Raw genomic sequence first — 11,331 nt, 5'->3', positions numbered from 1 at the left:
ATTTAATGCCTTGCCTATCGAATATCTCACTTGATTTATGATAGAAAAGGGTAGGGGGCTAGAAGATTTCTTTAGATTTCTTATAAACTGTTATCTTTACTTTTACTTAGCTAGTATTTGTTACGTTAGTGGCCTAAATTAATAAATTTAGAATGCTAGGAGATATGGTTGTCTACATAGTGCTTGGGTATCTCTAATACGCTCGAAAAGCTGTATTGTCAAATGTTTTGCTAGATATATACATACGTATATTTAAGGAAAGTGATGTTGCCTTCGACTGCGAGCTACGTATTGAATATATGCAATGCTGAACTGAAGTTACAGAAGCTCGAGTCGGCCATCATCATCTCAACTCTTAATTACTTATGTAGCTTACGTAGGTTACAAGCGGGGCCCTTGCCCCGCAAACTAGACCTGACTCGCTAATACGTATGACGAGACGTGGAAACTTAGAATGAGAAATATCTAACATCTGACGAGACTACGGCGATCCAAACCTGGTTTTTAATTTCGTCAAGGTTCTTGAGAATTCAAGTGTTGATTCTAGCCGGTCGATTCGATTCTGCTGCATGCATGTTACCAAGATGTGAGGAATCTAATATAATGCCTTTTCGATACATTTACCATGCTGATGCGGCTTGCATGCAGGCGGCCTTCTCATAAAATTGATTTAGTGGCCTGATAGGGTGTTCCATGCCTTCCTTGTGCGACTCTATGTAACGTTTTGTTTCTGTTTGAAAAAATACTATATACTAAGCGCACAACTAAAACTGTTGTACAAATTCTTCTTTCACCACTATCTGCATTCTTTTAAAGCCGGGAAAATTGCGGAGAAATACCCAATGAAGGCTTCAATAGCTTTGGGGTTATTTTCGAGTTATAAAATGTTTTATACAGTATTTAAGATGTCTTGATTAGTGGGTTACGCTAGATTTTCTGTTTCGGAAAACTCTCAGTCTCGAATGTTTCCCCCACGGACCGGTAGGTAGCCGCCGCTGGATAGCGACCAAAACGCCGTTTTACACATGACGGCTAAGCCGAGATTGAGACCAAAAGATAGAACTAGAATAAATCCCTTTTCTGAAAATCTTTCTGGCTTCCGGAGTGGTTTTTTCCTGGTGATAGTAGCATTTACTACAAGGAAAGGATCGTAGAAACCGTAAGTATCGGAAAATTATTGTCTTAGTCCTTGCGTCCTTAGAATCCAATGAATTAGAACCCCGACAGTTCATTGTAGCGAGGCAGGTGGCAAAACTGATTGCAAGATATCCGAGGGCCTCCGAGACCACCCGTCATACTCGTTCCAGGGCTGAGTGTATGGCTTCATTGAATTTCGTCTTCGTGGCCGGACGTCGGTTGAATAATTATAATCTACCTACGTGGGTAAGCAAACGGCATCCTTTCGTTTCTAGTAACTGCGGAATGACGATAAAGAAGTCCAAGATTTTGATATCATGTTGTTTGTCTTGAAGGTGTCGCTCTCGTTAAATTAATTCCGGTGTTAGTTAGAATGCATCTCTTAAAACCACCCGGTCCGGACGTCCTGGGACTCGCTCGCCTTGCCTTAGCAGCCGCAAATTTTATTTGAACAAGCCTTCCTTCTCCTCATCACTTTAGAATTCCTTCTCGCTCACGAAATCCTTCCCATACCGACATATCTAGTATTGCTATCGATACTGTTTTCTTTTCACTTCCGCAGTCAGAGCTTTGGGCCCGGTTTACATATTGACATCTGATTCTTCCATGATCAAATTGCCAAACCGATGCAAAGGAAACTCTTAAGAAAAACATATACTATTCTACGTTCCGTCTGTGCATAAGTGGGTTCAGACCCGAGGCTTTCGGACATAACAGCGTTCGCCATAGTCCAGGACTTCACGCCAGGACTGATCACTCTATAAAATTACCTCAAAATTTCGAGTTTGTAATACCTTTTTTTATTTTTGAGGGGAGATTCACTAATCCGCCTCTCAAGAAAAGCTACACTAGTCGTAGCGCTCTAGCTTCGGTCTCTTGTAGGCTTTTTCGGGTGCTATTACACTAATGTTTCTTTAGGGGACACGCGTCGACGTCCTGACGATACACACCCTCTCCTACGGCAATAGAAACCCAGAGATCTCTAGATCCCGCTGCTTTATGTCCTAAATAATTCACTTGAATCTAGGACCCCCCAAAAGTCTTCAGATATCCGCATCTCGATCGACAGCCCTCGTTCCCTTCTAGGAATCTTCCAATCGATCAACTCGACCCGGTCGACGGCCAACCGGTATGCCCTTTACCTCCCATCAGGCAGGGCAATTGCGGGCACCAAAACGTCAAGACTAAGCCCTGATCTATGGCCTACCATTAGCCGACGGCACCTCCTTCTGATCAAAAGGAAAAAGCCCACCTATTTTCAGACTTTCCTAGGTAAGAAGGTTTCCCGTCCAAATAAACTCTACCGATCTATTAGCGAAACCCTTCCGTACGGCCTCAGAGTTATATACTTCAAGTTTGAACGTTTCTAACCGATTTTAATATCCTCTCTTCAGTAATACTAGACCTGTCCGCTCTTAATTCCCTTATAATCGATTCCCCTTTTGCGACCTCGACTACTTAAGTACCGCTTGGAAATTTCCCAGAGCCTATCAGTCCCTCAAACTATTTACTATTGGAAGCTTTTGTGCAGCCTAGCCTACTCGAATACCCGTCGTTACACACAAAATTAAGAAGACATGTTAGGTGTGACAGTGCATTGGCACGATTCTTAAACAAGGCCGTCGAGAGCTCGAGAGAGACCGAATGTATGTCTTCAACGCACGAGGCCTCGAGGTATATCACATGAATTCGAATTACACAAATATTCATCACATAAATTATGGAATAGTTGATCTACTTTTTATCACAACCATAGTGTCCTAGTATTACAAATCTAGCTAGTCATTATAGACCAATATTCAAATTCAAATTTCTGGCTCTCTAAAATATACCCCGATCGTATTTAATTGACAATCTAGTAAATTCCACTAGAATAAAAACTTTTAAGCTTGTCTCGTGGATTTTGGAGGGCGCGGAAGCCGCCGGAGGAAAGCCTTCCAACAACAGAAATTCGGGAAACCTTTTCGTACCTAGCTTGCTTGAGGTATCCGTGAATCTATCGTAGATAGTCCTTTCTAGTAAGGTTAAGTTTTGTTTCCTATCAGCTTTCAATCATAGTTTGTGCAGGCAGTTGAGCCACTGGCTTTCGAGGATCCGTTCGATTTCGACGGTATCGTTGGAGTGCTTGTCAATGGGGCCGAAGTTTGTCCTGATTCTCGGTTTGATCGCAATGATTCCCCGTTATTCTGGTAATCGGAAGTCTGGGAACGGATATAGCAAACATTTGGATTCTCTGAGCGTTGGGTTGACCTCACAAACCGGTCTAGTGGAGTCATATCGAAATTTTTATTGGTGTATTCGCTGGATAGATTGAGGTACGGTGCACCCCCTTCACCGAAGGCTTGTGATTGAACGGGTACTGTTTCTGTGTTTGAATTGTAGATAATGTTTGAGAGCTCGTCAATACTACTCTCTGCATCTGATTGGATCTCAAAGTGGCCCTCTGTAAGGGGGTTGGATGAGCTGTTTGGTACCGTTCCTGCCATAATAGCTATTGTTGATACAGGAACTATACTTAGAGACGAGTCTGTACGTATATGTTGTGCCCAGGCTGGGGATGTTTTTTGAGGCCTGGACGAACACACTCGCTGCTGAGTCGGATAATGTCCAAAGTTCGACTAAGTATAGGTTCGGGCGGAGGGTAATATTATTAGGTATATTGTATAAGAATACCGGTACTGGCGAAATAACCGGTATAACCCTGACCCTCAAAATTTAAGGGATCCAGTGTTTGCAAAAGTTATGAGATACCAGGGGCCAGGAGTGCGAGGTGTCTAAGTAGCCTTCAGTAGGAAATCGCTACAAAGACGTAGATTGGGCCTATGGGTGCTATAGAGAAATAGGCTCGTATGATTATATTTGGGATTGCAGACTGAATACCAGCTTATCGTGGAGGCTGGTTTGCCCATCTATATGTATACGATACTTTTGATGTTTGTTATTTAGTTCTGTAGTATACGAGTATATCTTTAATGTTTGCGAGTAGCTGGGCTGGGCTGTTTGATTCGTGGAGGTTGGGATAATTGTACGTACAGGACCAGATGATACATGATAGAATATTTTCCGTGCATGTTGTGGAAGCACAAAGCGAAGGACTCTCTCAAAGCTCTCAGGTGGTTTCACGCCATATCTTCAGGCTTTCGAATCCTGTGATATGCAATACTTAAGGGGTTTGACAGAAGAAAAAGGCGTTTTCCAACCAATCCCGTTGCGTTCCTTGCGGTCGGTCTGTTAGGACTGATATTGAAAATTACTTTAGATTGTGGCGCCATGGCGTCCAGATCGATACGATGGCACCCGCACAGAGCTGTCACCTTGTGCCTAGCTTTGAATCTTTGAGTATACGCCGAACATAAAGCAAGATCCTGAAACATGCCTGGTTGTCATGTTTGTAGATCCGTTCCTGCCCGTGTCATTTGTTCCTTATGCCATGTCCAGGTGTACTTCCGCTACCCGCAGGCGAGCCCTGTGGGACCTGAGAATACATATTTATCCACCGGCCTAGACTTAATTCGAACCAAGCTATTTCGCTAGTTATCTGCCCGGGCTTTGCGGTCACATTTTAATATTTTAGGATTCGATAATTAATACGTATTCACAGGTCTTTTCACGGTATATCTTCGCAAGCTTTACAGCAGGAATAACCTAGACATTAACGGCACGAAATACAGCGGAGTGCATGCAAGGTTTCCAAGATCCACGACCATTACTGCAGCATATATGATCTGCAAGCGAATATATATGATAGTAACCCGCGGCAATTAAATTTCTTAAGTTTCAAGCTTTAAGAATGCCGGAGATTGCTCCTCTCAGGCCCAAGAACTTAGTAAATACTTTGCTTTCAATTCGAACCCACGTGATATTCAAATGTTTGCCAATATCAAGGTCATAATTCAAGGAGATATAGTTTCAGAATTTGACTTGGTGTTCTACGCCTCGAGCTCCTTCAACATGCAGTCTAGATCTCGACTTCAGCGTCCTGACTGTATATTTAGATTATGTAGAATGTGGTTTCATTGCAATTGCAACACAAAATACTAACAATGCAACAAAGCTGAGGGTCGAAACGTGGTCTGCCAATCACGAATATGCACGCATGTTTAAAGTTAGGGTCAAGTCCTCCATAGTTCTATTCAATAGGGTTTATTGTAGTTAGGTTCTCGCTTGGCCAGAGCCCTCGGATTTCCTCAGGCTTTCTATCCAAACACCCCCAAATCAAACTGTTAAGGCCAAGACGTATACTTATCCCGACTAAAAGACGGAGGCTCACGAAGGCGACACAAGCAAGTCGACATGGCTAGCTAATAATGTGACTTGACAGCATGCTCCCACCTGCAGCTCTGGCAATAACTGCGTGTTTAGCCCACGCCCCGCCTGGGCTCGTGGTCACCTAACGTTGCAATCAATTACCCACCCATTCGGGGCATGGAGTTCATTCTGAGCTCCTGAGCGTTTTTTGAATTAGCCAAAGCCGTCCGTGGCCAGTTGTGTTACATATGCACATTCCGAGTTTCTGGATCACCAAGGACTTCAAAGGAATGCCTTGGTTTAAGGAACAACTCTCACACTGGGCGTAAAGTTGTAAGTGATTAATATCAAGTCAATTAATCGAAAGAGTCAAAATTTTGTGCAGATTACTAGGCCAGCCTATTAAAGCAAGAAGCTGGGAATTCGGTTTGATAGGGCAGTGCTGTCGCTGCATTGAAGACAGGAGGCAGTGAATAACGGCTTGGAACATTCCGGTGCATACAGCTGTAGCTGTGCCTCCGCGGTCCCACACTTCGATTTAATGTAGTAAAATATCTCTCTACCAGCAATTCGGGCTTGCCCGCATAGCGTAGTGTTCTAGAATTTCATCCTGTCTCTAGACCCCTTCGCTATGTTGAGCAATTGAGGACTAGACCTTCCTGTAGGCCTGTCGGTAATAATATATCGTACGTTGCGTAGTACCACGGAGCCGGGCAACATTCAAATCCCTGTCCTGGTCTTGGTACATTGCGCACTCTCCATGCATACAGCTTCAATATACCACCCTATCACACATCTTTCCCACCCTCTGTGCCGCTCTGCTAGGAGGAATTGTAATCCGGAAACCTATCCCGGTGAACCTCCAACATTCAACAACACTTCTATTACCTATAGCATGCAGCAGTGACCCGTGGACAACAAAGTCAAGAATATCGGGTTTAAGATTTTCTAATAGGTCGGCAAGTGTTATCGCAATCCTACTGGCGGCAGATGATTGAATATGCATTGTACCACGTCACTCTCACCCCAGCTACCTGTATTCTGCCTAGGCAGCTAGTTTGGTGTTTCTGCCTGCAGCTAGTTTCTTCTGTTGATAGAGGGAAAGAGGCTCCAACGATTCCCGCTGATATCTCCGATTCTACCTAAACCCATCCGGGATGGATTCTATTCAGAGAACTTGTTCGCTAGCGAGGGCCTAGACTAGTTCTCTAGCTCAACGGTTGTTCTGAGCATCGGGGGGCTGACTTCGTTTGATGGTATATGCAAGGGCCAATTGATACCCACATTTGTCTTAAACCGAAGTTTGAACAAGATATCCCTCATATATTATAAGATTTGCGGCAGGTTAATAGAACTCTAGAAGTAACCATGCATCGTCGGGTCGGATTCCGGGCTGTGGGTAGCTACATCAGCTAGCTACTGCGATCAATGTGAATTAATTTTTCAGGCCGATCTTAAGCAGGACCAATAGACTAAGCTACATAAAGTAATTTACGATGAGCTCAACTCGAGGCCGACGGTCTCTAAAATTTCTTTTAGGAATCGTCGAGGCTACCTTTTGCACTAGGTGGCACGAGTACTCCTTAGTAAATAAGGAAATGTTTGTTTTGTAAGTTGCGCAGCATCAAGTCCGGCATATACCGACGTGGGGTACGAGGGTGTGAAGTCCCATCTTTGAGATCAGATAGAAGCTTTCCGGTTCGTTCAACAAAATACTTAGAAACGCCCTGATATTGCATAAGAGTGTTTATGAGTTGTTCGCTGTCTCCTGTCTGGCTGTCTGGGCCAACGTTGGAGATCTTGGCTTTGGTAAGTCGGAGCCCGAGCGCTGAGACTTTTGTCATGGTTAATTATCGAGGTTCAGAAATTACCTCTAAGGGTAGTCCCGTACCTCTAAGGGTATAATTTCAATGATTTATTTAGCCACGTGGAGACTCTTTCCGCGGATGGGGCTCGTGAGATCTCGAGAGATAGCTATCGCTACTGTGATACTGTGGCCCGACTCGAAGACAAGTTCATCACCCCTGACCTTTTTGACGGGCTAATCTATAGAAAGGACTCCGTGACTAGGAAGTTAAGACAAATATTGCTTACGATCAACTTTTTAAATCCAATATAGGTATTTCATGGCAAGTTACAGTTTAATTAAGAAGGTGCGGGGCGTGGGGGTTGATACATTAAGCCGAGCCACTGCTCGGATACTAGCTAGTGTGCTTTGCGATAGGATAGCGAGAAGACTAGTTTCGAGTTTTGCGCTTGTAGACTTATACAAGCAAGTATGAGACATGAAATCGAGCTTTCTAGATTCCGTGACCATGTATACACCATACAGATCTAATGCCTCTGCGCTATGGCCTCCCTGTAACCATATCCGATATACATAAAGCTTTCATGAAGAGGGTAAACGAGCTGAAATAATGAAGCTAAAATGTGATATGACCCCCATATTGCCACAAAGTTTCCATAAGTTAACCTCATTTGAGGTCTAAAATAACCACTTTAGGCGAATATTTGGTAAATACATGCAGTTTTCGACCCCTCTGCAGCATTCAGTTGAACCTGAACTCCCTGCTGACCAAACTCAACACGAATAGTCAACTATAATCCTAGTTGTTAGCTCTTTGCAAGGCTCGGTAGCATCGGCAGCAGGGCAAAACCTAGCCCCAAGGAGTTGAAATCTAGCACATTTCTGGCGTGGGACTGCAATCAATTGACCCCGGGACTGATTGTCTGAAGGCTCGAGCGTATTGCGGGTAATTTGGGGTTAGCTTAGGCATGTCTTCCCACAGACCACAATCGGAGATCTTTCCAGATTCAGTGTCGCTTCGAATTCCGGGGAAGCCAAGCAATCAAGGGAACAACCACTACGCTAACGACATTTGCTTCTCCTCGGTCTAAAGGCAGATGGTTTGGGAAACCCAAAAATTTCTTGATTAAGTAACCACCAACTAGCGCTATAGCCCAATTCCCAGGTAACCCGCAAAGGTTTAGATATTACATATCATTCATATAATCGAGGCTCTTTCGCCGAAAAAGCAACGGTATCGAACCGATATGCATATATCCCAGCAGGTGGTTGGGGATGTTCGAACCTCGAACCTCGAACACTCTGAAGAAAATAGCTTAGTTAATGATAAATTTCCGACCATGGACCGTGCATCGAGTAATATCATGTGTGCAGCTTTCGATTTCTTGTGTGTACTTTCAGCCCCGATTCGATTGACAACATCGGATCCCAGGAAGCTCAAGGCGAAGACCCGGCATCTTCTTTCCGTTGAACAGGATATTACTTCTTGCAGCTGCAGGAAAATACATGGGTACGTGGCTAGAGACAGAACTCGAGCCAGATATTGATTCTACCCGAAGAATTCACCTGCCCCGCCTTGTACCCCATCCAGGCTTTTGAGGAAAACAACAGCCTGCGCGACCTGAGACTAGCTGGGGTTCGTAGCCTATGAAGAAGTCTGTGAACCTGATTCGATTTTCAGCCTAGAATCGAGGCTAGTGAACCCGCCCGTTTCCTTCGTTTGTAGAGTATGGCCTCACCCAAAAGATCGGAAAGTTCAATCCTTGAGGGGTGTCACGAGGGTAGTTTTTTTTGGTCTTATGGACCAGCACATTGTTGAAAACATCTTTTTTCCCAGTTCACCATGCACTGCAATTCTGGGTTGCAGTTGTGATCCGCCCAAAATTTTCCCTTGTGGATTTTTTTTGTATTTGGATAGCAAGGTTGTTAGCCAAGTAAGTACATGGCTAATTCGAACGCACGATCCCTGCGTAGATCTGACAGCGGCATAGGTAACTTGTTTGTTTTTCTTTTTATTTGGAAAACAAGAATTATACAATCAAGGATATTGAAACGTGATGGTAATTGTCTTCAGCCAATTCCCGATTGCACGAAATGTGCGAAGGAGATCACTTTGAGTTGTCTATAGGCCTATACACCTGCTGACCATGAACGAACAATAATAGGCATGTTTGGCAAATATGTATGATAGCAGAGCTACAAACTAATATCTTAGTGACAGATGTGATACGTGAATTATGAGCTGTGAGAGCATGGCTTTATTATACCGGACTTTAAAGGAGTGGGTATACCAAAAACAATAGTATAATGAGGCATTGGCCAAGAAGCAGTAAAAATGCAGTAAAATTAGAAACACATGAAATGCAAGCCCGATATTTTTTTTTTAAATTTTTGTTTTCAAGATAGCTCGTGGTGGAGATTGGAGGGTATCTTGTCTAAATTCATGGACGATGCCTCTGGGAAGTCTAGGCAGGGGATGTATAAGTTCTCAGAGTCAGTGCAAAAACTATGAAGCCCCAATCAAATGCTGTCATTACCCCCAGATGTCCACGCGTAACTCTTTAGGTTGGACTTTTGTTCTCAGCCATGAACGCAGATCCTCCTAACAAAATCCTGCGCCTGTCCTGTAATTAGCATTTCTAAATAACCGGGAAGTTTAAAAAGACGTTGGTTACGCTAGGTTGATGCTTACCGATAGAATCTAGCCCGCGTGAGGATTATGGGCGTGTTCGCCCTCTGCATCGGATGCGCCACTTGAGGTCTCCTCCTTCTGGTTCTGGGCTGGAATTTTGCGTCGGGTGGATTTTCCGGGTCCCAAACGGTTGTTATCATCTTGCATCTATATCTCACCATGTTAGCTGTCTTAAGAGCCTTTGTGGAAAGTACCAATGGAGCTCCCGCTTGGTTTCAGGGAGGTTGAGGCGCACCTTAGGGTTCTCCGGGTCGACAGCTCTCCCATTATCAACGGGAGGGTTGGCTACCTCGGGCTGTTGCCTCTGAGCGATGTCATTCTCAGACTCGCTGTTCTTATCCGGGGATGGCATTGTGGTGTGTATAATAAAATGGTAGGGAACGTTTGAATTAAGCCGGCGAGTATGGAGACTAGGTAAAAAAAAGATACTAAGCGTGCTCAATAGTATACTATAAATTTTGAAAGATGTGCAAGAAAGATAAACTACTTATGGATCTAGTTATTTGGGACCCTAGCTCTTGATACTGAGGTTTTGCTGCCTTCTTATATTTCTTGTCAACAAAGCCAGAGGCTTCCAAGCTCCTGAGGATGGAAGTACTCTGCTTTGGTATGTATCTCAACATGCTGCACGATATTCACGCAGAGCCACAGTGATGCAAATTCCAGATCGATATTTCTCTCCCAATAACACAACCAAGGATCATGCTAAGGAGGTTTAAGTCATATTTGATCCGGTTAGTTCAGGAATTCAGACAAGTTTTTGCGCGGGATGTCCACGTTATCCCGTCCCATCACTGCTTCATTAAGGCCTAGAGTCAACTAGGTAAAACTTAAGGGATCGAGCCGAACCCGACCAGCCCGCCACCTAGAGCAAGGGGTCCTAGCTCATTCCTGCGATCTTTTAATCTTTATCACGGCCCGCGCATCTGTGGGTCTCAATGGGAAAGTGGTTTAATTAGCATGAGTAACACATTATCTAGAACTCGATGGAAATATGTGGAATTAGCGGTGTATTCTTCGGCGAATGACCGCCTTCGACCTTATGAATGCCGTTGAGTTGACAACAGCTAGTATGAGATGACCACATTCATACCGCCGATGTGGCCGGTATCAAGTAACTGGTACGACGTTTCTCGTTGATCCACAACCGTTTCTTATCAAAAAAGTTGAGGGAAACTACCATAACATACTGCGAAAGCACCACTTTTTTCGATCATGGTCAGCGAATCGGAATCACAATTCTTCTCATAATACATCCCGTTAACCAGCTTGTGATTTTGCTTTTGCCAGGGCCAAGACTTAGGCACTTATTTACGCATATCGTGGCAGGGCGAAGGAAAGTTTTGGACATCTCTCAGTCGATCCTATAATGGAGAAGCCATTGGTAACAATCCTACTTAGAATCCAAGCCTGGCGGCGAAAGCCCCATGGTTTTACTAGCTTATAG

The 11,331-nt window shown here is 44.1% G+C and overlaps 1 protein-coding gene across 1 annotated transcript; it reads right to left on the bottom strand.

Moving 5' to 3' along the window:
• Positions 1–9,753: 9,753 nt before the first annotated feature.
• DFL_005555 (uncharacterized protein) lies at positions 9,754–10,151 on the bottom strand (the record flags this gene model as incomplete). The annotated part of the gene is made up of 3 exons (XM_067634830.1): positions 9,754–9,811; positions 9,885–10,031; positions 10,120–10,151. 3 exons carry the CDS (start codon positions 10,149–10,151, stop codon positions 9,754–9,756), a joined length of 237 nt encoding a protein of 78 aa, XP_067489321.1.
• Positions 10,152–11,331: the final 1,180 nt, after the last annotated feature.

This window comes from Arthrobotrys flagrans, assembly GCF_004000055.1.
Source record: "Arthrobotrys flagrans strain CBS H-5679 chromosome Unknown unitig_9, whole genome shotgun sequence".
Lineage (NCBI taxonomy): Eukaryota > Fungi > Ascomycota > Orbiliomycetes > Orbiliales > Orbiliaceae > Arthrobotrys > Arthrobotrys flagrans.
Note: the sequence above shows the minus strand (reverse complement) of the source record. Positions and strands in the feature narration are given on the sequence as shown.